General features: G+C 40.3%; 1 protein-coding gene across 2 annotated transcripts in view; it reads right to left on the bottom strand.

Moving 5' to 3' along the window:
• Nucleotides 1-5,536: 5,536 nt before the first annotated feature.
• NDUFA9 (NADH:ubiquinone oxidoreductase subunit A9) overlaps nt 5,537-26,137 on the bottom strand; it is a 33,955-nt gene continuing 13,354 nt past the window's right edge. For both annotated transcript variants that reach the window (XM_055315511.1, XM_055315512.1), the window contains exons 6-11: nt 22,368-22,470; nt 17,519-17,586; nt 16,132-16,208; nt 10,180-10,275; nt 8,500-8,566; nt 5,537-5,844 (exon numbers count right to left, since the gene is read on the bottom strand). In XM_055315511.1, coding sequence (XP_055171486.1) covers nt 5,674-5,844; nt 8,500-8,566; nt 10,180-10,275; nt 16,132-16,208; nt 17,519-17,586; nt 22,368-22,470 — 582 coding nt within the window. In that variant the 3' untranslated portion in view covers nt 5,537-5,673. The remainder of the gene's footprint in view (nt 5,845-8,499; nt 8,567-10,179; nt 10,276-16,131; nt 16,209-17,518; nt 17,587-22,367; nt 22,471-26,137) is intronic.

Raw genomic sequence — 26,137 nt, 5'->3', positions numbered from 1 at the left:
TTACTATGTGCCAGGCTCAGCATTTTACATGCATTATCTCACTTAAGTCCTCACTGCAATGCCATGATGTAGACAGGTATTTATAGGTATTATTATCATCATCTTCATTTTATAGACAAGGAAATTGAGGTTGAGAAAGAGAGGTTAAGTGATTTGTCCAAATCTCCAGCTGAGAAGTGCTGGAGTTCACCTTGGAAACCAAGTCTGTATAGAGCTGACCTGCTGAACCTCCAAAGTAAAGTTCACACTCCCCAGTCCTCCCTTCATAACACATGGACTCTGCCTCCCACAGATAACCACCTACTCCGTATGCCCCAGTGCATGTGCTCATGCTGTTCTCTTCATGCCAAGTGATTACTTCCTTCTCACCCAAACACACAAACAACAAACTCATGCACACTTAGATGTTTCTCAAGACAACTTTAAAATCCATTTTCTGTGGAATTTTCCCAAACCTTTCAGAAATAGCCTTTCCTTTAATACCCCAAGAACTCTTCACATATATCTCCATAGATGCTTCCATTATAGAATTTTTGTCATTAGGATAAAGTATGTGAGGTGACCTTAGAGACAAGCAAAGCCAAGGGAGATATACAGGAAGGCTAGGAAGAACATGAAAGGAATTTAGAGTAGGATCAGAACATAAATAGATTTGTGGGACTACAGAGATATAATGATGAACATAGGTAAATTATAAAGGACAATGTTGTGATAAATGGGGGGTGGGGGGTGATATCAGCTGTGATGATCAAGTCATGTGCAACTTAAATCCAGAGAAAACAGGCTCCAAGTGCTCCCCCATGAGAACATGATTTGAAGTCTTGACCAAAAAAAGGCCCTATAAATGAACACTCAGCTGGTTCCTCTTTACCATGAAAAGAACTGTCCTGGATATGAGTGTCCTAGATCTTGTGCCCAGGGCACCATCCCTGGCCACTTGCAATCTCCATACACTGAGAAGGGAATTCCAAAAGGTTTGGGAAGGGACAAGTGCCTCCTTAGTTGGTAAAGGTCTTCCACCTCTGCAAGACTTAAAACCAAATACACAGAATGAGGCACTTCAAACCTTGATTAATGTCTCATGTCAAATTTGGGAATAGCCTCTGCATATTTGGTACTGAAAGTATTTATAGCATTTAAGAATTTAGCATTTTAGAGACTAACAGATTCATCTTATAATTCCAGTTTCAAGTGTGTATTTTATTTATTTAGACTTTGGTTTTTAAGTTGAAAGGTAGGAGAATTTTGTGAAGTTTGTAAATAGTAACCGTAATTACCAGGCTTTAATATTAGTATCTATATAATTAATTTATTAGCTTTGCTAGATTTGTTCAAGTATATAGGAAGGTTTTATATATTGCAAAACTTACATTGCAAAACTTAACAGAGAAAATAATTTATTACTTATAGTTTATTATTTTTTAAATGAATTTAACTATCTCAGGAAATTTAAGTAAATAAATCATAAGAACTCCTTAAAACTAATTGCTGAATTCAATAAATCCATAATTAGAATTGTGGGTTGAATATAAAATTTTAAAAATTAGTTGATTATTTCAACAAATTATATAATTTGAAAATTTCTATCCTGATAAAATGCCCTCCCAGAAACCTAAAAATCGATATTGAGGTACAATAACTACTACTTATGTGTCTGTTTCCTGCCACTGAACTATGAATTCATTGCATTGCATAGAAAGCATCCTTATATCCCCACCAGCTACCACAAGAATGGTGGGAAGGTAAGTCATCCAACAGCTGATATTATCTTCTATCTGCCAGGACTGTGATAAATGATTTATCCATATACTCTCAAGAAATCTTCATCATAACCTATTTACACAATTGAGGGAGGGAAGAGTGACAACCCAGTCTCACAGCTTGGGAGAGTCGGAGCCCAGGCTGAATCCAACTTGACTTTGGGGCTGGATCTTCCCATATCTTTTACAGTATTAGTTGAACGGATGAAAATCTTTAATGGTGGCACTTCAGACAGTATTATTTGAGCTGAGGAGATGATATGCATGTGGTAGACATGGACATAAATTGTTCCATGTGGACAAGTGACCAGGACAGAGATAGAGGATCCAATTCCTGTGAACAATTTGAGAAGAGTGAAAAGGTGACAGAAAATATGAAGTCTGGAGAAAAGGAGATAAGCAATGGAGAGGAAGAAAATAGTTTGACTTCATTTAGAAGCATCAGGAAAAGAACTGTCTGGTTCATGATTTATTCATGGAGGCCCAGGGGATATTTCCTTCATGGTCAGTTGACTGTTGTGGCATTTTGATTTGGAGCTGAGGCACAATGCCAGGTAACCCAGATTAAGCAAACAGGATTCTCAAGAGCCAAGGAAAATTAAAGAGAAAATCTCTGGGACTTTCGTCTAAGGAAGAAGTATGAGAGGACAAGCAAGGACAGCCCAAAAGAACAGTATCAGAAGAGCTGGCTAACCAAGAGGTGAAACCCAGCAAAATCGCCCATAGAAGTTTGGTTATTGTGGTAATTCATGGCAAACCATGAATACTGAATAATAACTTACCTGACTAAAGTTAGCACCAGAGGTACTATGGTAGCTTTTTGCATTCTGAACTTCAAATGTGCACTCTACTGAAGAGTGTACTGTGGGGGAAGGAAATAAGAAGTCAACTCAGAAGGCTGAACCATGGTGTGCCCTGGGCCTGCCTGATAGAAAAGCCAACAGAGAATGTTAGGTGCTTGTGTTGCACAACTGGCAGGCAAGGGAGGGAAACACTATACTTTTGCTCAAATGGTGTTCAGATTTTCAAATTAAACCACTGTCACCTTGCCTGAACCCATCCCTTGATCCCCAAGACAAGATTTCTGTGCATGCATCACAGCAATAGTTCTTAACAGGAGTGGGAAAGCCCCCTACGGGCATCTGGAAAACCTGTGGGTACCTCTGGTTATCACAATGACTGAGGGGCACCAGGAGCATTTAGTGGACACACACCAGGAGTGGTAGGCTTACCACAGTGAATCACAACACAGCAAATGAGGAGTTGAAATTCTTAGAATCTAACTCGGTTTTACAGATATAAGGGGCATCTGAAAGGGTTTAATATATGCTGCATTAAAAAAAATTGTATTTACTTATTTATTTGAAAGGGAGAGCATGAAAGAGAGCAAGAAAGGGAGGTGGGCAGGGCAGAGGGAGAAACAGACTCTCTGCTGAGCAAGGAGCCTGATGTGGGGCTCGATCCCAGGACCCTAGGATCATTACCTAGACCAAGGCAGACACTTCACAAACTGAGCCACCCAGGCACCCCTAATGCTGCATTTCCTAAGAATGCAAGTACTATGAACCTGGGAAGGATCACATTTTCCTTTGTTCTGAACTTTACAAGAAGTTGTTCACTAAATACAGAAGCTGGTACAACGAACAGTGACAGTGCTCACCTATTTCAGTGATCAATACAACTCCTCCCCTGCAATGTCAGGCCAGTCTACATTTTTGCCCGCTGTGACTGCCCAGCTGAAGTGAGCAATTGAAAACTTCATTATGTTTTCAGTATGGCTGTCTGCACTTCGATACAATGGAGTCCATGTTGTTTTATTATGCACTACTTTCATTTCTTGTTGGTATTGAATAGGACATTGTATTTTGATTATATGTTAGATTAAAGTAGCTCTGACTTTCGTATCAGGATAACAAAGGATGCATTAGGAAATATAAAAGGAGGCACTGGCCATGACAGGAAAAAAAAACACTACCCTGACTGAATCATTGTTTTAGAGAAAGTAAGTATGTGGCACCATGAGTTATGATACAAATAAGAAACAGCACTGCTAGAACATGTAGATTCTGTAAGAGGAGATGCTGTACATTATTGAATTATCATTTCTTTTCAGATCACACCTACCCATGTGTGCCTATCGGCTGGCTTGTCACCAACCAGGGTGTCATCCAAAATAACAAGTTATCTTAGCTAAAGACAAAAAGTGAAGCTGGAATTGGGCTCTTTTCCCTAGAGCATGATTCTCACATCTTAGTGTGCAGAAGAATAAATTGGCATGTTTAATAAAAATAAAATCACTAAGTCTTTTTTCTAGACATTCTGTTTAATAGGTCTGGGTAGGCCTCAGCCACTTGTGTCCCAGGAACGGCCCTACCCGGACGCAGCATTCCTGCACATTAGTGCTTTTCCACTAATTTACATACACAACTTACAGAGACCTTTCTAAATGCAGATCCTGATCCAACAGGCAGGGCCTGGCATTCCCCATTTCTTTTCTTTTTTTTTCTTTCTTTTCTTTCTTCTCTTTTCTCTTTCTTTCTTTCTTTTTTTCTCCTTCCTTCCTTCCTTCCTTCCTTCCTTCCTTTCCTTCATTCCTTCTTTTTCTTTCTCTTTTTCTTTCTTTCTTCTTTCTCTTTCTTTCTTTCTCTCTTTCTCTCTTTCTTTCTTTCTCTTTCATGAGCAGGGTGAGGGGGAAAGAGAGAGGGACAAGAGGACTCCCCGCTGAGCATAGAGCCTTGCGATGAGGCTAGATCCTGCAAGCCTGAGATCATAACCTGAGCTGAAATCAAGAGTCGGAGGCCTGACTGAGCCACTTAGGTGCCCCTAGCACTCTGCATTTCTGACAAGGTCCCAGGTGGTCCATGACCACACCTGAATAGCACACTTCTGTCCATATAGGGGCAAAAGACTGGAGCATGCAGGCAGGGCAGGTAGAGAGAACTCATCCTCAATGTTCATGCACCTTACTCTATGAGGATGTGGTGTACATAACCATAACTGAACAGGGTTTTTGAGGACATTCACATCCTACAGATCAAGTGGCTGCACTGCAGTGGAATGCAGTGACCAACCCTGGGTCACCTAAAATGGCAGCGTGTCAGCTTCACCAGAAATTACATGAGTTCTTAATCATATGGCACTGAGGGATTTGCCTACACTACACCACCTGTTCATGTGGATCTTGGCTGTGATGTTAACAACTTATATAAAAAGTTCTAATTCCTAAGCATCGGCATTACTGAAGAGAGGCTGTGGCACTGCCTCTGCACCAGAGATGATCCATCCACAACCACGGATCTGAAATCATCTCTTCATTGTCCAAATGGCAGCAGGGCAAAGGCCTTGGGGAATTCAGACACAAGCAGAGGTCTGTGGAATTACTGCAAGTAGTTTGAGAACTCATAGATAAAGATGATGTTTTTACCTGTATGGACTATTTTCTTAAGTGTAGGCAGATGTCATTAAGATAATTTTTTTTAAAATACCTTAAATATGAGTATGTGCAGATTAGTTATGCAACACTATATATTTTCTCAACTAATGGATATTAGTTGACAATCATACATCACCGGGGGATCATCACAATATTTTGATATTAAAAAGGGGTCTGTGTCTTCCAAAACATATGCCAGGAAAAGCCTGACAAAGGGAAATTCAAATCCCTCAAAATTTCAGAAAATAAATAATATATATGTCATTATTAAATACATATTTAAAGAAATTATGTTCAAATTCTAAATGACTGAATTTCTCATTTTACAAATGAAGACAGAAAGTTGCAGCAAAATTTATCCTCAGATACTTTAATAGAGGGATCTTATTCACTATATACAGGATTCCCTGAAGAAAGTGGGCTAGTCACCAGCCAGGCAACCTGACTGACCACCGAAACCCCAGGGCATCACAGGGGCAGCTAAAAGTTGACAGTCTTGGCCGGCTTCACGTCTTCAATTTCGGACAACAGCCAGCGGTAAGTACGGTGGCGCCGCAGTACCTCAATGGCCTTGAGCTCCAGGGGTGAGGCCTGAATTCCCAGGTCTTCCAAGCCTGGCAGGTGAGGCAATATCATGTCTGTGATGTGAAGCTGTGGATACACAGAACCACGGAACTCTGAGAACTGACCAAGAGCACAAAGCACTACCTCACCAAACCCTGAAATACTTAAGTGGCCCTAAGTCCTATTACCGAGACTTGTCTCCAAAGGACAGGTAGCTGGTTTTGATTCCTGGACCTCACCAAAAGTAGACCACAGGAAAAAAAGAGTTTCAGGGAAGGAAAAAGGCAAGGCCATCAAATATCAGCACAAAGGTCCCCAGCACTACCCACAAACATAGAACACTGGCTCCAGACTGAAACAGAAATCAATTTGCAATGGAGAAGCATCAGTCATCACTGTCAGGGTAGCTTCATGGGAGGTCCAGGAAGAAAATAAAATAGGGACTAATGCAGAACCAGTCCCTTCCCCAATTCTCCCTTGTGCATGAGCTTTCTGCTTCCATTTGCACTGTTGAATTAAGGCGATAATTAGCATTGGTTCCTTGTTCATTAAGAGATAATCTATTAACCTTTGTGATCCTACTGTACTTCACTTGGTTGCCTGATGCTCAGCAGAGATCTAAAACACCAAACCCATCTTGTTTGTAGAGAATGAGCTGGAGACTTCCATGATCCCAGACCACCCACAAGCATATGAAGAGAATCAACTTGCATATATGGCTGCACGCTCCTTCATCCTCTCCATCTGACAAAGTCTACAATTTTTATCAGAGGGCTGTGAGGCAACCTCCAAATGCAAAGCCCATTCAGCCTAATGTATCAATGCCTGCTCCATTATCAACGTAAGAGGCACATTCACATAAAATACATTCAAGTGTTCCGAGTCAGTCTTCCTATCTAATCTTTCATGAACATAGCAAGGATCTTGAAAAAAGTCTCAGCTTTCCAGACATGGCCTGTCAGAGGGGAGGATAACACCAGCCCATTCACATTTGTTCCTTGAGGACTACTGTCCCATCTCCTCTATATTTTAATTTTTAGAGGATAATTTGGCTGTTTCTGTTGAGAAAAGGTCAATAGATCTTCAAAGGTAGAGACGATATTTTTGGTTTACTTTGTATCCTTCCTCAAAACACTTCTACATGCAGTGTGGGAGACAGCAAGACAGATAGAACCAGAGCTCTGGAATCCAACACAACTCTCTAGAGAGACAAGAGAGGCAGCCCGAGACTGATCAACAGAATGAGAAAGGAATAATTGACCTACTTAGATTAAGGTGGGCAGAGTGGAGATCTTTCTTTAAGCCAAAAATGTCTAATACTATTACCTACATTTTTAGAATAAAAACTTGAAAAAAAGGGGGGGGCCTGGAGAGGCAGGAGTAGTAAGATCTGGCATATATTTTGAGGGTTGCCTGAATAATACTGGCTGATGGTCCACAGCTATGCTGCCCAATATAGTAGCCATTGGCCCAATATGGTAATTTTCTACTGAAATTTAATTAAAATTAAGTAAACTTCAAATCTTATTTCTGCTAGTCATGTTGCTAGTTGCTTTGTTTTGAACACTGCAGATTACAGAACTTTCCATCACTGCAGGAAGTTATACTGGACACTACTGGTTTAGACTGGTAAGAGAAAGGAACAAATTCAGAGAGAATTCCTAGATTTTTGGCTTGAGCAACAGAGAGAACATGATCTTATTAATTAAGATGAGACACCCCAGGAGAGAAGTAGGCTTGTAGTTCTATTTATGGAGATCTATAAGTTTCAGAAGACTGTGTGAGACCCAAATAGATGTAAGGGACTGCAGATGGGGAGGGTGGGGGACAGTTCAAGGCTAGAGACAAAAATGCAGCCAGGAGCTTGCAGGCAGCAGCTGGGGCATGGAACATGGGGAGGGTCATTCAGAGAATGAGCAGAGATACATAAAAGGCTAAGGGCTGGGTCCCCTCAGGGAGAGGAGGGTAAAAAAGGAAGGGAAACCAAAAGGCAGGGTCAAGTGAGACAAGGAAGAGCAAGAGAATATGGGGACAGCCAGAGAACAAACTGGCAAGTGAGGGTTCAGGGAGAGAAGTGGTGATCGTAGATAGTCTGGAAAGGAGCAGTTTGTGGGGAGAAACAGGTGGAAAAGCCTGAACAGAGTAGGTGAGAAAGACTGAGGGAAGCAACGGTTAACAGCAGGAATAGACAGCTCTTGGGCAGCCTGGGTGGCTCAGTGATTTAGCACCGCCTTCAGCCCAGGGCGTGATCCTGGAGACCCCCATTGGGATCCCTGCACGGAGCCTGCTTCTCCCTCTGCCTGTGTCTCTGCCCCACCCCCCTCTCTCTCTATCTCATGGATAAATAAATAAAATATTAAAAAAAAAAAAAAGGAATAGACAGCTCTTCTGAAGAGTTATGACCCAAATGGACACAGACAAACAGGATGGTAGCTGGAAGGGACAAGAGAGAAGAAAGGGTTTTGTTTTTGAAAAACTAGAGCCCTGAGGGCATGTCTGTGTGCTGCTGGGAATGATCCAGCAGAGAAGGAAAACAGGTGACGTCTGAGAGAAGCTGGGAACACCCCCAGAGCTGGAGCAGGAGGTGGGGTACATTTCAGGGCCCAAGCCTCAGGGATTGCCTCATATAGAAGGATAATAGACAAGAGCATGAAAATAACCTAAGCCAGCAAACAAAATCAATTCTGACTTATCCATCTCTGTAGGTACCTGCCCAGGCAGATGTTCATCACACATACTCACCCGCTCCACTTTATCCCTTGTTGTCCAGGGTTCAAATGGACTCATTTCGAAGAGTCGTGCCACCCACCTAAAAAAGGAATAAATACGGCACATATGGTAAGGGTCTCCAGACCTAATACTCAAGCTAACCTGCAGGATGCACCAGGGGAAAAGCTGCTGTAGAGGCAGGCATTCACTGATTTCTCTGTTTTGTTTGTTTTGTTTTGTCTTTAAGAAAATAACCAATATCCTGACACCACTACCTGTGAAGCTACCTTTCCTTGCAAGCTAACCTAGCCTGCCTGCCCTAACTGGCAGCAGTCCTATTCTCTACAGAATTGAAAACTAAAAGTCATTACTACCAACAAAACAAACACTAAGTATCCAACTTCCATAGAAGTCAGTACAATCTGATCTAATCTAAGACTCAGACATTCAAATAAGCTTCTGTTAAGGATGCAGAGCAAGCTGAGTAGTACACAAGATATAAATTGTAATCCTTAAAAGCAGGGGCCCCAAGGGAACCAAAAAAATTCAAAGGTAAGGAGAAGCCTAAGACATGTGATTCAAATCAGGAAACAAACATTAAACAACAGGACGGGAGAGCTGCCTGCCTCACTTAATGCCATCTGTTCATTCTTACTGAAAACAGTTTTCTTTATCTGCCACCAAGTTCCCATTAAGTATCCTCGGGCAGTAGGTTTCAGCCTGCATCCAGGCTTCCACAGAGCACTGGGGGCGAAGGCTGGAAGTACATGCTCTGAGTATCACCCATCACCATAGTTAGACCAGCTCTGCTGGTATCTGATTTACCTAGTTGGTCTTTAGTGGGTCACTGAACATGAGGTTCCACAGCTTTTTAAAAACTTAAAAACACCATTCCAATGTGCATAAAAAAGTGAAAAAGGAAGCTGAAGATTGGTCAAAATTTCTCCAGGAACATATACAGTCTCAGATTTCAAACAACCTGACCCAACAACACTTTACTGATACCTGTGTTAGATCTCAAGCTTTCTGATGATCTAGTATAATGTCTTGAGTCCCTAAGTGCCTTGCCTCAGACATAGTAGGCATTCAAGATATATTTGTTGAACGAGTGCAGGGGTGAAGTGCCACGTTGGTTTTTAAGTCAATCCCTGACAAACTGGATGTGAAAGTCTCCCAGACCAGACCACTAGCATGTGACACGATTCTGAGATTCTAAACCTGCAAAGGTAAGAAGTGAACCAAGAAGCAGGCCAAGAAGAAAGAAGATATGGCAACCACAGGTCAAGTCTGATCAACCCAGTTCCTTTCCCCAACTGCATGATCATACTGGTTTAATAAAGAAGGATCCCTTTCCCACATCTAGGTGATGGTATGAAAAGAGAGGGAAATCTAATTGCTCCTTTATACAACCTGCCGAGCAAGACACTTCTCTAAATTAAAATTAAGTGGTTTCTAATGAGAGAATTTGAAGAGCTGCAGAGTGATCTCTTAACACATTTTCTTCTCATCCACACGAATCCACATTTCCCTTTCTTAGACACCTCTGGATCTGTCCTAGACTTAAGATCAAGACATCAGGAGTGCCTCCTAGTTAGAGATTCAGAGGCTCTACTGTAATGAACATACTCCCTATAATCCTAAATGAGAGCATTACAAACAAATGTATCAAGTTAGCTCTATTTTAGAAGGCATAAAAAGAAATGCTCTACTTACCGATAGGCAAAATGTGGCAAAGGGTATGGCAGGAAGGGTCTGTGAGCCATAGCAAAGACATATTGCACCAGGTCAAAAAGAAGGTACCGATTGGGCCTATAAAAAGAAAATTACAGTTCTTCAAATTATTTGCTCCTTACAAATTTTCTTTTTAAATTTAACAAGATAGGGGGATCCCTGGGTGACTCAGCGGTTTAGCGCCTGCCTTCAGGCCAGGGCATGATCCTGGAGTCCCAGGATTGAGTCCCACATCAGGCTCACTACATGGAGCCTGCTTCTCCCTCTGCCTGTGTCTCTGCCTCTCTCTCTTTCTCTGTGTCTCTCATGAATAGACAAATAAAATCTTTTAAAATAAATAAATAATTAAATTTAACAAGATAGCATTTTCCTTATGAAAGAGAAAACATATGCACTGCAGTAAATACAGATTGGCACAAAGAAAACTCACCCATAATCCCATCCAAGACAACGCTAATATACTTAATGTAGCCTTCTTATCCCCTTACATATGCACATTTTTTTTGCTTTTATAAATGTAAGATTACAGAGGTCATCTTATTCTGTAATGTCTTTTATTTAACACTGAATCCCAATCACCTTTTTATGTCACTCAATATTCTAGTGCATGTTTAACAATCACATAAATTGTATTGTGTGTAATAATAACTACTTGACAAAATGTCAGTTTGGGGAGGATATTTAAGCTATTAAAAATATTTTTTTCCTTTATAAGATCATGCTTTAATGAACAATTTATAGTAAACATTTTTTATAGTAAATATTTGTACTTATCCATAATTATTATATTTATAATGTATTCTATAAGTGGAACTGGCACAGAGTATGCTTGGAAATTTTAAGGCTTTTATTGAATACTTCCCAACTGCCTTCCAAAAACGTCGTATCAGTTCACATAAAATGCTAGCAGCCCCCTCACCAAAAATGAGTTTAGTCATAAAAATAGGCAAATAAAACTGTGACAATCTTCTAGGTAAAAAAGGTACCTCAACATTCTAATTTGCATTACTGTAATCCTGGAGATTAATTTTTTCTTTTTCTTTTTAAATATTTTATTTACTTATTCATGAGAGAAGCAGACACAAGCAGAGGAAGAAGCAGGCTCCCTGAGGGGAGCCCGGTGTGGGACTCGATCCCAGGACCCCTGGATCACGACCTGAGCCAAAGGCAGATACTCAACTGCTGAGCCACCCAGGCATCCCTAATTGGTTTTTCTTTATATAGTTTTGGCTACACATACTTCTTTCTTTCCTCTCTTTCCTCCTTAAGTTCTGTCTATAAAGAATGATTTGTAAGAATTCTATTTTAATGATTCCATTGGCAATATTTTTTACTGTTTGTATTCTGCTTTATAATGTTAAAGTGTTTTGTGACATATATAAGTTTAAACATTACACTTAAACAAAAGTTCTGGTTTATTTTATGGTTTGATTTCATATTTAGAAAATCCTTCTATAGTCACCAGTGACATAAATTCCCACATATTTTTTCTTTTTAAGATTTTACTTATTTGAGAGAGAGAGAGCACAAGGAAGGGGAGGTCAGAGGGAGAAACAGACTCCCTGCTCAGCAGGGAGCCTGATGCAGGGCTCAATTCTGGGACTCCAGGATCATGACCTGAGCCAAAGGCAGACACTTAACCAACTGAGCCATCTGACATATTTTTTCTAACGTTTTGGGGTTCTTTAATCCATAACATATGTTCCTTTTGCAAGTTATTTTTGTAATGATAAAGATATAATACCATTTACTGAATAATCTACCCTTTCCCCATATTTTGAAATGTCACATACTGTATTCTTTACTCTTACATGCTTGAGACTGCTTCTAGATTTTCTATTCCACAGATCTGAATAGTTTTGTACTGGTACAACCTCGCTTTAATAATTATTATTGCTTATAATACATTTTAATATCTCTTCACCTGTTTTTGCCTGGTCCCCTTTGCCTCAGAAAGCCCATGAGAGCTGAAAGTTAGATGAGTGTGATTCAATGAGACACTCCTCACTCTGACATTTCAGGAAACAAAAACAAAAAACATGAAAATGTCAGCCAGGGGAACTATCAGACAAAGGCCTCAGATAGCTTCCTCCAAGTTCCAGTAGGATGTGGAAGAAGCACTGCAGGGCATATACACTATGCCAAAGAACAATCTGTAATCTTTACAAAGACAAGCAGTATCAGTATCAAGGGTAAATTAATTATATGTAAAAGGCTCTTCAGCTTCTCTGAAGCACTCTGTGTTCCATTAACTGTGACTCAAAGACCGGTTCAAGTGCCTCTGCTCACAGAGAAAGGTACACTGAAGCTGTGTCCTTCCCAGCTTCAGTTTCATGGTTCAGCATTATAGGCATTCCTTTGCAAACAGCCTCAGCAACACCTTATCCCTCAGCTGCCTCTCCACTATACTAGCACAGCAAAGTCCCTTCTCTGGTTCATACAAGTGTCTGCCTTCTTTGCACCAGAACCCCAGCAAGACAGAGTTGCAGAGAAAACAGAGCTGGGCAATCTGGCTTCACCTATCCTTCTGACCGCTACCTTCAGATGAAAGACTCAGTTCTGCTTTGCTACCCTACTATGCTCTCCTAGGAGGTGTTCTGTGCTCCCAGGGAACACTTTCAATCTTCTCCTCTGTCCTCAAGTTTTCCACATACCTCTCTGATCCACCCTGCCCTGCCTTTTAGCCAATGATCCCTCCACTCAACATCATTTTCTTACTGCTGCCTTCTGAAGTACAAAACTTTTCCATGTTGGTGGAGTCTAATTTATCAGTTTTTCCTTTTATGAAGTAGGCTTTGAATATCACATCTAAAAAATCTCTGCCTGGGGTGCCTGGATGGCTCAGTTGAGCATGACTCCTGGTTTCAGTTCAGATCATAATCTCAGGGTTGTGAGATTGAGCTCCATGTCCAATTCCATGCTCAGCATGGAGCCTGCTTGTGATTCTTCACCCTTCTTCTTCTTCTTTCCCCTCTACTTTCCCTTTACTCACACTGTCTCTCTAAAATAAACAAAGTCTTAAAAAAAAATAAAAAATTTCTGCCTAGCCCAAAGTCTAGAAGATTAGTTTTCTTCCAAAGGTTTTATAGTTGTTTTTTTTTTTTAAGATTTTATTTATTTATTCATAGACACAGAGAGAGAGAGGCAGAGACATAGGCAGAGGGAGAAGCAGGGAGCTTCTCCACACAGGGAGCCTGATGTGGGACTCGATCCGGGTCTCCAGGATCACACCCCAGGCTGCAGGCGGCGCCAAACCGCTGCACCACCGGGACTGCCCGGTTTTATAGTTTTAACTCTTACATTTAGGTCTCTAATATAATTTGAGTTAATTTTTTCATGTTATTGTGTGAAGCTAAGGGCTTATGTTTACCTTTTTGCCAATGGATTTCCCAGGACCATTTGTGGAAAAGATTATCCTTTCCCCACTGAGGTGTCACAGCACTTTTGTCAAAAATCAGTCATCGGGAACCCTGGGTGGCACAGCGGTTTAGCGCCTGCCTTTGGCCCAGGGCGTGATCCTGGAGACCCGGGATCGAATCCCACGTCGGGCTCCCGATGCATGGAGCCTGCTTCTCCCTCTGCCTATGTCTCTGCCCCTCTCTCTCTCTCTGTGTGTGACTATCATAAATAAATAAAAATTAAAAAAAATAATCAATCATCCATAAACATGAAGGTTGCTTTCTAGACTATCAATTCTATTTAATTCACCTATATTCTATTCTCATGCTAGCATCACACAGTATTTTTTTTAAAGAATTTATTTATTTATTTATGAGAAACACAGAGAGAGGAAGAGACATAGGAAGAGGGAGAAGCAGGTTCCATGCAGAGAGCGCGATGCGGGACTCAATCCCAGGACCCAAGAATCACAGCCTGAGCCAAAGGTAGACGCTCAACCGCTGAGCCACCCAAGCATCTCTCACACAGTCTTTAAAACTAGTTTTAGAGTAAGTTATGAAATTGAAAAATTTAAGTGCTCCAAGTTTCTTTGTCAAAATGGTTTTGGCTATTGTGGATCTTTTGCATTTCCATATAAATTTAAAATTAATTTAACTTTTGAAAAAAAAAAGCCTGCTGGAATATGGATAGGATTGGGTTAACTAGATACATGAATTTGGGGGAAATTGCCATTTTAACAATATTGGCTCTTTCAGTACATGACCAAGAGATGTCTTTCTATTTATTGAACTCTTCTTTAATGTCCCTCAATGTGTTTTACAATTTCCTGGATACAGGTTTTAATATTTGTCATAGTTATACCTAAGTACTTTACTATTTTGTTGCTATTGTGAATAAAATTATTTTCTTCATTTTATTTTCAGATTGTTCATTTGTGAATATATGGAAACCGAATTTTATATATTGATCCTGTACCTTCTGACCCTGCTGACTTTATTAGTTCTCATAGTTTTATGCATATGTGTCTATCACTAGGTATTTAATGACTGAATGATAGAATGGACCAATGTTCTATAATTAATAACTATGAAAAAAAACCAGGACCAAAATTAAGGTCTTATGAGCAATAAGCAAAGTTTTCCCCTGGGCTAAAGAGACAAAAAGAGAAATGCAGATGCCTATCTAGTTTCACATACACAAAATGCATACGCTACCATGCCTAGCACTACTTTTCCTACCAACATGCCAAACAAGTATGGTGCACTGCAGCCTAGCAGAGACTGGAAAGGGCGAGCAAAGGTAAAGAGGCAAAAAGCTAACTCCTCCCAGAGTATTTCCACCAAGCAGTAAGCAAAGTCTGTAAAGCCATTTCTGTTCTTTTCTTTGGAATTCTAGTCTAACTATATCTTTTGACTCAAGTCAGATGTCTTGGAGTCTAGTGATTTATGGACCCTAAGAGGAACACACTTTTGGGGGCTAATTCTCCAGGAGTATATTACTGATTGCATGCTAACATACTGAACTAGGAACTCAGAGAGAGGCATACATCTTGCAGCCAATAGATATGGAAACACAATATGGTTTTTTGCACTGACAAAAATTTTAGTAAATTAAGCCTATAATAATATTGAAATGAATTCATATGAAGTCAAAATCCTGGGAATATATGTTTCCTGGCTTAAAGAGAAAAGTGTCTTTACTCTGGAAGCAAATATTTCTTAAGAATTAAGCTATCACTTAATTGTTGAATCAGATCCTCACCTTTCATGGAACATTAGGTATCATGAGTTTGCTTCATAAAATGACAGGGTTCTGGGCCAATTATTAGGTGGATTTGGTACTTTTCTGTCTGCTGGACTGAGTCTTAAATTTTAATTATAGTTAAGTCAGAAAAAAAGGTCCTAAACCCAGCTGTGACAAGATTTAATAAAATTCAGGTGAGTCATATAGCTTAACTGTGCCCCATCTGTCTAAAGAGCAAAGAGGGCATATCCTAAATGATCAGTCTTGCAGAAGAATAGCAACTGTACCCTAAACCAGCCATTTCCAAGCTTTTTGGGGCATTGCAATACTCTGTCAAAAGCAATTTGATTTTGCAACTATTCTTACTCTCTAAAAGTATTCTGTGTTTTCGAATCTGTAGTAACATCCTTTTATATGTTAAAAACATCACTGGAGTAGTACAAAATCATCCTTGGTGATCACCGGACTAAGTATATGTAATAGTCTAGAGCAGTGGTTTTCAGACAGAAAAGTCACTTATTAAAGCAGATTCCCTGGTTTGCTCAAAGTCTGATCTAATAGAACCATTCAGGAGATTCTGACAATAGTACCCTCCGGACACCTCTTTGAGGTACACTGACCTTGGGGCTAAAGGAATAAAATTTCTGGAATAAAAACAGTTGAATAAAGACACTAAAAATGCAACAAATAAGTGTAGAGTGACATGTTTAGACATTATTGTTCTTGTAAATCATTACAATTTGTTCACTTTAACAGGCAGCACAATTTTAAAGTCAAACTCTAGTCACCTACCCAACAAAGGCAAAAGATTTCCCTTTGGCATCTGGATCCTTAATTGCATTAAGAATTCCTTTTGATACATCTACAACCTGTAGGAAATTGTAACACATGTTTAAGTAATTGCTGAAAGAAAAAACAGAGATGGGGGAGGGAGGGAGGGAGGGAGGAAGGAAGGAAGAAGGAAGGAAGGAAGGAAGGAAGGAAGGAAGGAAGGAAGGGAGGAAGGGAGGGAGGGAGGGAGGGAGGAGGGAGGGAGGGAGGGAGGAAATCAGGCGGCATCAATCACAACTTCCCGCCCCTCCCACCCCCAAGCAAAAGATTAAATTAAAATGATGGCATTATGTTTCCAGAAAGTTCCTTAAAGAACCCACTTCTCAAGGGCTCAAATGACCTACATATTGGAAGGTTCACCTAAATATTTTTTCTGGTCAGAACATGTTCATGCTCAGATAGCTGTCAAGGCCTTTGATTGGACTTTTGTCCACTATCTCTGCAATCTCACCCCTTACCACTTATCCTAATGCTGTTACCATGTTATCACAAATTAGTAAGCTGAATCCCATGTAGCTGCCAACATCCAGCAGACTTTCCCAAATAATAATTTTATGATTTCAGGGTTTTCAACTGGGGGATTTGGGCTTCCCAAGGGACTTTTGGCAAATGCCTGGAGGTATTTTTAGTTGTCACAACTAGGGACGTTGTGCTACTGCCATCTGGTGGCTAGCAGACAGGAATGCTGCTAAACATTCCAGAACAGCTCTCCAACAAAGAAATAACTGGCCCAAAATGTACAGTGCCACAGATGAAATACCCTGGTTTCAACATAATATGGAACCTAATATGCTCTTACCTTTGAGACTCTGAACACACCATTCCCTCTGCATGGAATGCTCTTCCCCAACCCCCTTCATCTGACTTGCTGCTAGTCATCTTTAAGGCCTCACCTTAGACGTTGTTTCCTCTGGGAAGCTGTCACTGACCCCCAAGTCTGGATTAGATATCCCTCTACTGTAATTATATAGGTCCTCTCCCTATCACAAGCACTACCACACTGCATGGCAATTGCTCTTCTGCTAGTTCCCCTGGATGAGGCCAATGTGAGGATAATAATTTGTGCCTAGTTCATATCTCTGTATTCCCAGTGACATGTACAGTGTGCCTGGAACATTCAATACATTTTTCTTAAATGAGCAATGAGCAAACAAGTGAACACACAGAGAATACATGTCCATGTATTCTTATTACATGTATTATTATTACTCTTAGGTAAACTGAGAGACAAGTAGTTGAAGCACACTGAAAAGAAAAAAAGTGATAGAGTTATAGGATTAGGATAAAACCGGAAAACTGACCACCTGAATCTGAATCCAGCCAAAGCCCCTCCATTTGGGCTACTTACATATACTGGTTGTTTCACAGTCTTCTTGCCCAAGGAAATGAGAGGTACACCACCAAACCAGCGAGTATCTGGCAAAAGAAAGAGAAATATGCTTACAAGGCCTCAACAACCAGAAGCCTCATCAATCTCAACTTGCTCCAGGTTAGCAGAATCATTTTGCATAACTGAAATAATGAAATAAATGTAGCTGACACTGAGGAAGTGAATAGGTAGCCACTTGTTTTCAGATAACAAACACAGAAAGTAAAAAGACCAAAGCTTTAAGGACATGGAGAGCAAGGGAAAATGATCAAATGGCGTGGCCACTTGGTGCATGGCCACTCCCAAGACTGGACTCTCAGTGACATCATCCCATTCTAAGGAGGAACACAAGAATCAATAGATCAGCAATACAACAAGAGTAACTCAGAAAAAGATTCTTATAAAAAGTGGGAATTTAGGATAGGATGAATGTATTACCACAAATATGTGGGGAACTGAAAGATTATTTAATAAGTGGTGCTGAGACAATCATTTTATTAAAGTGAGAAAAAGAGAGGAAGGGAGGGAGAAAAGGTTCATGTCTCACCACAAACCAAAGCAAATCCCAAGTGTATTGAATGTAATGGTAAAAAAAGCCTTACAAAAAAAAATTTTTTTTAAGTAGCCATTATTTATAAGAGCATCAGAAAAAAAAAATACTCAGGAATAAACAAACCAAATTGGCTAAAGTCTTGTGCACTGAAAACTACAAAACATTGCTGATATTTTTTTAAAAAGATTTATTTGAGAGAGAGACAGTGAGGAGAGGGGCAGAGAAAGGGAGAAGAGAATCTCACGCAGATTCTAAACTGAGAGTGGAGCCCAATGCAGGCTTGAACTCATGATTCTGAGATCATGACCTGAGCTGAAACCAAGAGTGGGATGTTTAACTGACTGAGACACCCAATGCCTGGGTTGAAAGAAATTTAATAAGATAACAAATAAATAGAAACATATCTCACATTCACAGTGGAAGACAACACTGTTAAGATGTCAAACTACCCAGAGAATCTATGGTTAATGCAATCCTTATCAAAATCCCAATGGTGAATTCTGCAAAAGTACAAAAAACACCATCTTAAAATTCATATGGAATCTTCAGGGACTCCAAATAGCCAAAACTGTTTTGGAAAAGAAAAACTATTTCGACTATTTCGAAGTCTCACACCTCTTGATTTTAAAACTTATTACAAAGCTATAGTAATCAAGATCAAAACAGTGGCACAAAGACAGACATATAACCAGTGGAACAGAACAGAAATAACTTCTGTATCTATCATCAAATGATTTTTTTTTGACACAGTGCCAAGATCATTTAATGGGGAATAACAATGTTTACAACAAATAATGCTGGGAGAACTGAAGATCCACATATAAAAGAATAAAATTGGACCTTGGCCTTATACCATATATAAAAATCAACTCAAAATACATCAAAGACCTTAACGTAAGAGCTACAACTACAAAATCCTTATAAGAAAATATGGGGGAAAGCCTCGTGACACTGGGTTTGATCACTGGTAATGATTTCTTGGTTATAATACTAAAACATAGACAACAACAGTAAAAAGAGAATTGGACTACTTCAAAATTAAAAGCTTCTGTGCACTGAAGGACAGAATGAAAAGGCAGCCTACAATGCAATACAATATTTGTAAATCATATATCTGATAAGGGATTACTATCCAGAACCTATAAAGAACTCCTGGAATTCAACAACAAACCCAATTAAAAAATGAGCAAAGGATGTGAACAGACATTTCTCCAAATAAGATATACAAATGGCTAACAAGCACAGGAAAAAATGCTCAACATCACTAATCATTACAGAAATGAAAATCAAAATGAGATATTACCTCACACCCATTAGGACGGTTACAATCAAAAAAGGGGAAGGAAGGAAGGAGCCCCAGTAAATTTTATATTGTGTTTCTTACCACATTTCTTTTTTTAAATTGGAAGGTAATACAGAATGTGAAAAGACATGAGCAATCAGGGAAAAACACATGATAGAACTATCTAAATTGGATAAATGAACTGTGGTCCATTCATACCATGGACTATTATTCAGCTATAAAAAGAAATAAGCTATCAGTCATGGAAAGACACAAAGGAAACTTAAATGCAGAGGCTAAGTGAAAGAAGCCAATCTGACAGGGCGACATAGTATATGATTCCAAAGATATGGAGTTCTAGAAAAGGCAAAACTATGGAGACAGAAAAAGATGAATGTTTGTCAGGTAGTGGGGTGAGGAAGGAAGGATAAATGGGTCAAGCACAAGGAACTTTTAAGGCAATGAAACTATTCTCTGTGATACTCTAATGCTAGGTAGATGTCATTATACATTTGTCAAAATCCACAGAATGTTCAACATAAAGAATGAATCCTAATGTAAATTATGGACTTGAGTTAATACTAATGTATCAATATTGGCTTATCAATTATAACAAATGTACCACACTAATGCCAGGTGTTAATTATAGAGAAAACTAGGACACCTGGGTGACTCATCAGTTAAGCGTCTAACACCTTAGACTCAGGGCATGATCCTTGAGTCCTGGTATCAAGTCCCACATCAAACTGGTACATTTGTGCAGCTGACTCAGCATCAAATAAGCGCATGTAGGGCTTGATGAGACCCACCGCCATCATGACCCCACCAAGGCAATCACTGTGTTCCTTCTATAAAGAAAATACTTCCAAAGAAAATACCTCCAAGATTAGATTGAACCACTCTGCCACCTCTGTACCCAGAGCCTTTTTTGTCACCCTACAATTTCAGAATACCGTTGGCACACGTCCTCTCAAACAAATTAATGTTCCTCTCAGCTGGCTCCAAGTGACAGGAACAGATTCACATGCCAGCACCTGGGTCCATCCATTGGAAACTTCCTTTGAGAAACAGAGTATGACCGCGCAACCTTGGATGATCCTTTACCTCTTCCAACCGCACTTGGCACACTGGTGGAATGGGTACCCCTCACCATACCAGTCCCTGCCTCAAAGCTTCCCATCGCATGATGTAGGCAAAACGCTTCACACAGTGCCTGGCATATACCAAACGTTTAATAAAAGTGAAATGCTATCATTTTTAATAAGGATCAGTGATGTCAGTTCCCAGTGCTTGGCACTCTATGAAACAGGGTGTGCTTGGGAAGGCGATGATAAAACACTGTCTTGATGCAGAGTGCAAGAGGGTGGTCCTCAAGAGTAGGGGAAGGGCAAGAGGCATTTACAACTTACCCAGGTAGGGGACTGATTCTTGGCTTTATTTAAAAGCAACACAGAGGATGCCTGGGTGGCTCAGTGGGTTGAGGCTCAGGCTCTTGGTGTTGGCTCAATGCATGATTTCAGGGTCCTGCTGTGCGGGGGAGTCTGCTTCTCCCTCTCCCTCTACCTCTTTCTCCCTCTGCCCCTTTCCCTGCCCTTGCTCTGTCTCTCTCTCTCTCAAATAAATAGATAAAAGCTTTTTAAAAAATAGAAATAAAGGGACTCCTGGGTGGCTCAGTGGCTGAGTTTCGCTCAGGATATGATCCCAAGTCTGGGGATCACATCCCACATCAGGCTTCCTGCATGGAGCATGTTTCTCCCTCTGCCTATGTCTCTGCCTCTCTCTCTCTCTCTGTCTCTCATTAATAAATAAAATCTTTTAAAAAAATAAATAAAAGAGAAAACTGTTGGAGGCAGAGATCAAGGAGTTAAAGGGTATGTGGGAGCTCTGTCTGTGCTTTCCACTCAACTTTTCTATAAACCTAAAACTACTCAAAAAAATTAAAGTCTATAAATTTTAAAACAATTTAGTAAGCCAAGAAAAAAAAAAAAAGAACAGTAAATATAACAAAAGATAACATGCCCTTAATATATAAAGAGCCTAAATAAATCAGTTAGGAGAACAGTTCTCAAAAAAAATACCTATGGGCCAAGGATCTATAAAGAACACTGAAAAAAATAATATGAATGGCTAACAATGAAAAACAGGAAGCTACTGATAAAACTGTACCTCACTAACCATCCTAGTACTTCCTAGGAAGGTCAGAATCCTCTCCTAATACATAAGTGAGTAAGCTGAGAGGTAATTCAATAGAATCAGAAACTAAAGCAGATCCCATTCCACAGAGACTGCTATTAACAAGGAAGACCTACATCATCTCAGGATCATGAGATCGAGCCCTGAGTCAGGCTCACACTCAGTGAGAAGTCTGCTTGAGATTCCCCCTCTCCCTCTGCCCTTCCCATGATGTGCGTCTGGGCTCTCCCTATCTCAAATAAATAAATAAAATCTTAAAAACAAAACAAAACAAACAAAAAAAACAAGGAAGACTGATTACCTGCACCTGACAAACTTATGATGTTGCCTCTTTGTCTTTCAAAACCAACATTTAGATGTTGGGGACATGGCAGTGAGACTAAAACTGAGAGGGTAGTTTAGGAACGGGCTTCATATGAAAAATAAAAACAAGGCCAACGTTTAAACACTGACTACGGACCAGGTGCTGTGACATGGGCAGCTTCATTTTGGTAACACACTACTCTTTTCATCTCCAGTTCAACACAAGGAAGCTGCCTCCCAGGTACATGTCACAGTCCCAGAACTAGTCAGTCTGCTTCCCCAGGCTGCACTCTTTCTGTGCATCTAAAGTGTTGCTTTCCATAGATAGTAACAAAGACCATGCTAGGCAAAGAGAACCTCTGGGGAGAAAAGGGCAACTGGGATAGAGAAAATATACCTGAGTCTGTCAATTCAGAGAACACTATTAGCTTGGGCTTAACTTCGACTTGGTTAACTAGTCTCCTCCTCTCTACAAGAATACAAGAAAGAATACATACTTGCAAAATGATTGAGGAATCTATCCTCTCTTCCAAAGATGTCCGATGGCTTTATGATAATGGCTTCTGGAAATGCATCTCTCACTTCCTTCTCTCCAACGGCCTTAACAACCAGCCAGATAAAAAAAAGAGTTCAGAGATGAGTGAACAGAGCTTGCATTCTTTCCACTATCAGGATGTTACTTGTATTTTAAAAGTAGGATTCATAAGTCAGTTACAAAGAACTTTTTTATATATTATAAAAAGAAAACTGAAAAAAATAATATGAATGGCTAACAACAAAAAACAGGAAGCTACTGATAAAACTGTACCTCACTAACCATCCTAGTACTTACTTCCTAGGAGGGTCAGAATCCTCTCCTAATACATAAGTGAGTAAGCGGAGAGGTAATTCAATAGAATCAGAAACTAAAGCGGATCCCATTCCACAGAGATTGCTATTAACAAGGAAGACCTACATCATCTCAGGATCATGAGATCGAGCCCCAAGTGCTATTTAGCATACAAAAATGCCCTGCCTGTATGGCTCTTGTTGGGTTTCTTACTATATTTATCCTAGGGATAAATAGGCAGAAGAAAGGAGAATAACAACAGTAGTGGAATTTTTCCAGCCTCCATTTTTCTTTCTAATCACAGATTCTCTGGAAGGTGTCAACAATCTAGCAGTTGGCCAGAGAAAAGAGAGTGTGGTGGGAGGCCATGATATGGAAGTGACAGCACACATACCTATCCAGAGGAGTCAGGGATGGGCCAGGAAACTTCCTAACCTCTACACCCTAGCTTGCTACCATCTATCTCCTCCTAGATGAGGCCTCTTTCCATGCAGGTATCAGCACCCTGTCCAGCCTTCCTCTCCACCTGCACCACCACTGTGAGTGACATGTATGTCCAGGTGGACTTGAACCTCTGTTTCTTGAGCTTCTCAACTCCAATGACCTCCTTTTCTCTCTACTTCTGCCCCCTTCAGCTCATTCAGGCCACAAACCATTTCAAGAACTGCAATCACCATTCTTCTCAAACTACATGAACACACCCTGCTCTCCGAGGGCAATCTCCCATACTTCCAGCTGCTGCTTCATCATCTGTTCCTGAGAGATCTGCTCATCACCTTCTCAGGAGCACTGTTTTCCTCCACATCAAGCCCTCCTAATTGCCTGAGACTAGATCCCATGGCCCAACTTTTCAATCACTCTCTTACCAATATTGTAATCTACCTCATCCTTTTGCCTTTACTCCACCCACCAGGCAAAATCCCAATTCTGAAAAAACCCCATCAGCCTCCTTCTTTGAGCCATGCACTCCTGCTGCCTTCAGAGCTGGAGGAAAATAAATACATAAAAATCATAAATTGGACAATAGCCAAAAAAATTCCAATTTGATTAAAAATTGGGCAGAGGATCTGAATAGACATATTTCCTGTAAAGACACACAGATGCTCAACAGGTACATGAAAAGGTGCCCAGAATCACTAATCATCAGGGATATACTAATCAAAACCACAATGAGATATCACCTCACACCTTTTAGCATGGAAATGATCAAAAAGACAAGAAATAACAAATGTTAGCGAGGACGTAGAGAAAAGGGAACCCTTGTGCACTGTTGGTGGGAATGTAAATTGGTGCAGCCACTGTGGAAAACAACATGAGGGCTCCTCAAAAACTTAGAAATATAACTACCATATGATCCAGCAATTCCACTTCTGCTAATATATCTAAAGGAAATGAAAACACTAACTTGAAAATCTATCTGTATCCCGGTGTTCACTGCAGCATTATTTAAAGTAGCCAAGACATGGAAGCAAGCTAAGAGTCCATTGGGAGATGAACGGATAAAGAAAATGTGATACACACACACACACACACACACACACACACACACACATACACATACACACACTGCAATATTACCCAGCCATCAAAAAAGAAGGAAATCTTGCCATTTGCTACAACAACATGAATGGACCTTGAAGGCATTATGCTAAATAAAGAATTCAGACAAAGAAAGACCAATACCACATGATCTCACTTATACGTGGAATTGAAATTTAAAAAAAAGCAAACAGGGGCAGCCTGGGTGGCTCAGTGGTTTAGTGCCGCCTTCAGCCCAGGGCCTGATCCTGGAGACCCGGGATCAAGTCCTACCTCGGACTCCTTGCATGGAGCTTGCTTCTCCCTCTGCCTGCCTTTCTCTCTCTCTCTCTCTCTCTCTCCCTCCCTGTGTGTCTCTCATGAATAAATAGATAAAATCTTTAAAAAAAAAAAAAAAAGCAAACAAAAAACTCACCAAACTCATAGATACAAAGAACAAACTAACTGCCAGAGGCAGGGGCAAAGGGTATCAAAAGAAACAAACTTCTAGTTATAAAGTAAGATACCTTAGGATGTAACACATAGCATGACAACTCTAGGTAATAAGCTTGTATTGTATATTTGAAAGTTGCTAATAAAAGAGTAGATCTTTGGCATCTGAGTGGATCAGTGCTTAAGCATCTGCCTTCAGCTCAGGTCATGATCCCGGGGGCCTGGGATCGAGTCCTGCATTGAGGGAGCCTGCTTCTCTGTCTGCCTGTGTCTCTGCCTCTTGTAAATAAATAATTTTTTTAAAAAAAAAAGTAGATCTTAAAAATTCTCATCACAAAGGGGTACCTGGGTGGCTCAGTCGGTTAAGCATCTGAATTCAACTCAGTACATGATCTCAGGGTCCTGGGAATGAGGCCTGCATTGGGCTCTGCACTCAGCAGGGAGTCTGCTTGTCCCTCTCCCTCTGCCCCTTTCCCTCAATGTGCACGCAAGCACACTCTCTAATAAATAAAATCTTAAAAAAAAAAAAAGTTCTCATCACACACACAAAACAATCTGTAACTATGTGGTAATGTTAACCAGACTTATTGTGGAGATCACAATATATACATATGTCAAATCATTACATTATACACCTGAAACTAATATATGTCAATTACACCTGAATTTTTAAAAAATCATAAATTGGTACCACTATATACTCACATCATCGATTTTAACTTGGCCTTCAACATTTCCCACAAGTATGATTTTCTTCTAATTAGCTGTTCTCTCCTATGACAATTTCGAACATTCTCCATTCTATTCAGATTCCTCCCTTATTATTCTCTTCCTTCTAGTAAATGAGTTTACCTTCTCATCCAAAGAGAAAATACAGCAGCAGACAAAACCATCTCAAGTTGCCGCCAGAAAATCCACAACTCTAACCAGTACCCTCTCACCAGTACTTACACAATGTTAAGACTTTCTACCTTAAGAGGAAAAAAAAAATCCCAGTTCCATGTACCCCTCCAACTTCTTGCCCCCTCTCTCCTCTTACCAAACTACTCTTACCAAACTACTACAAAATGCTGCCCCACTGCCTTAGCTCCTGCTCACTCTCTGTGCTCACCTGTGATTCCGCCCTGACACCTGCACCCAAACCATTCTTGACCAAATCATAGATGACCTTCCTATCGATAGATCCAAGTTGACTCTCCAGTTCTCACCTCACTAGGCTTCTTATCAACACTCATAAGCAATGACTCCCTTCCTATAAACCATCTCCCCTTGGCTTCCATGACTTTGCGCACTCTTGGTTTCCCTCCTACCTTGCCACATCCACTCCTTCTCAGTCTTTGTATTGGTTTTTGCAGGTGCCACCTTGTCTACCAGAGTACTAATCAATGGTATTCCTCTGGGCTCTGTCCAAAGTTCTCTCAATCTACGCTTTCTCATTAGGCAAACTTATTCTCAAACCTTGCTTCA

Source organism: Nyctereutes procyonoides, unplaced genomic scaffold (genome assembly GCF_905146905.1).
Source record: "Nyctereutes procyonoides isolate TBG_1078 unplaced genomic scaffold, NYPRO_anot_genome, whole genome shotgun sequence".
Taxonomy (NCBI): domain Eukaryota; kingdom Metazoa; phylum Chordata; class Mammalia; order Carnivora; family Canidae; genus Nyctereutes; species Nyctereutes procyonoides.
The sequence above is the reverse complement of the archived record's forward strand: the minus strand, read 5'-3'. Positions and strand labels throughout refer to the sequence as shown.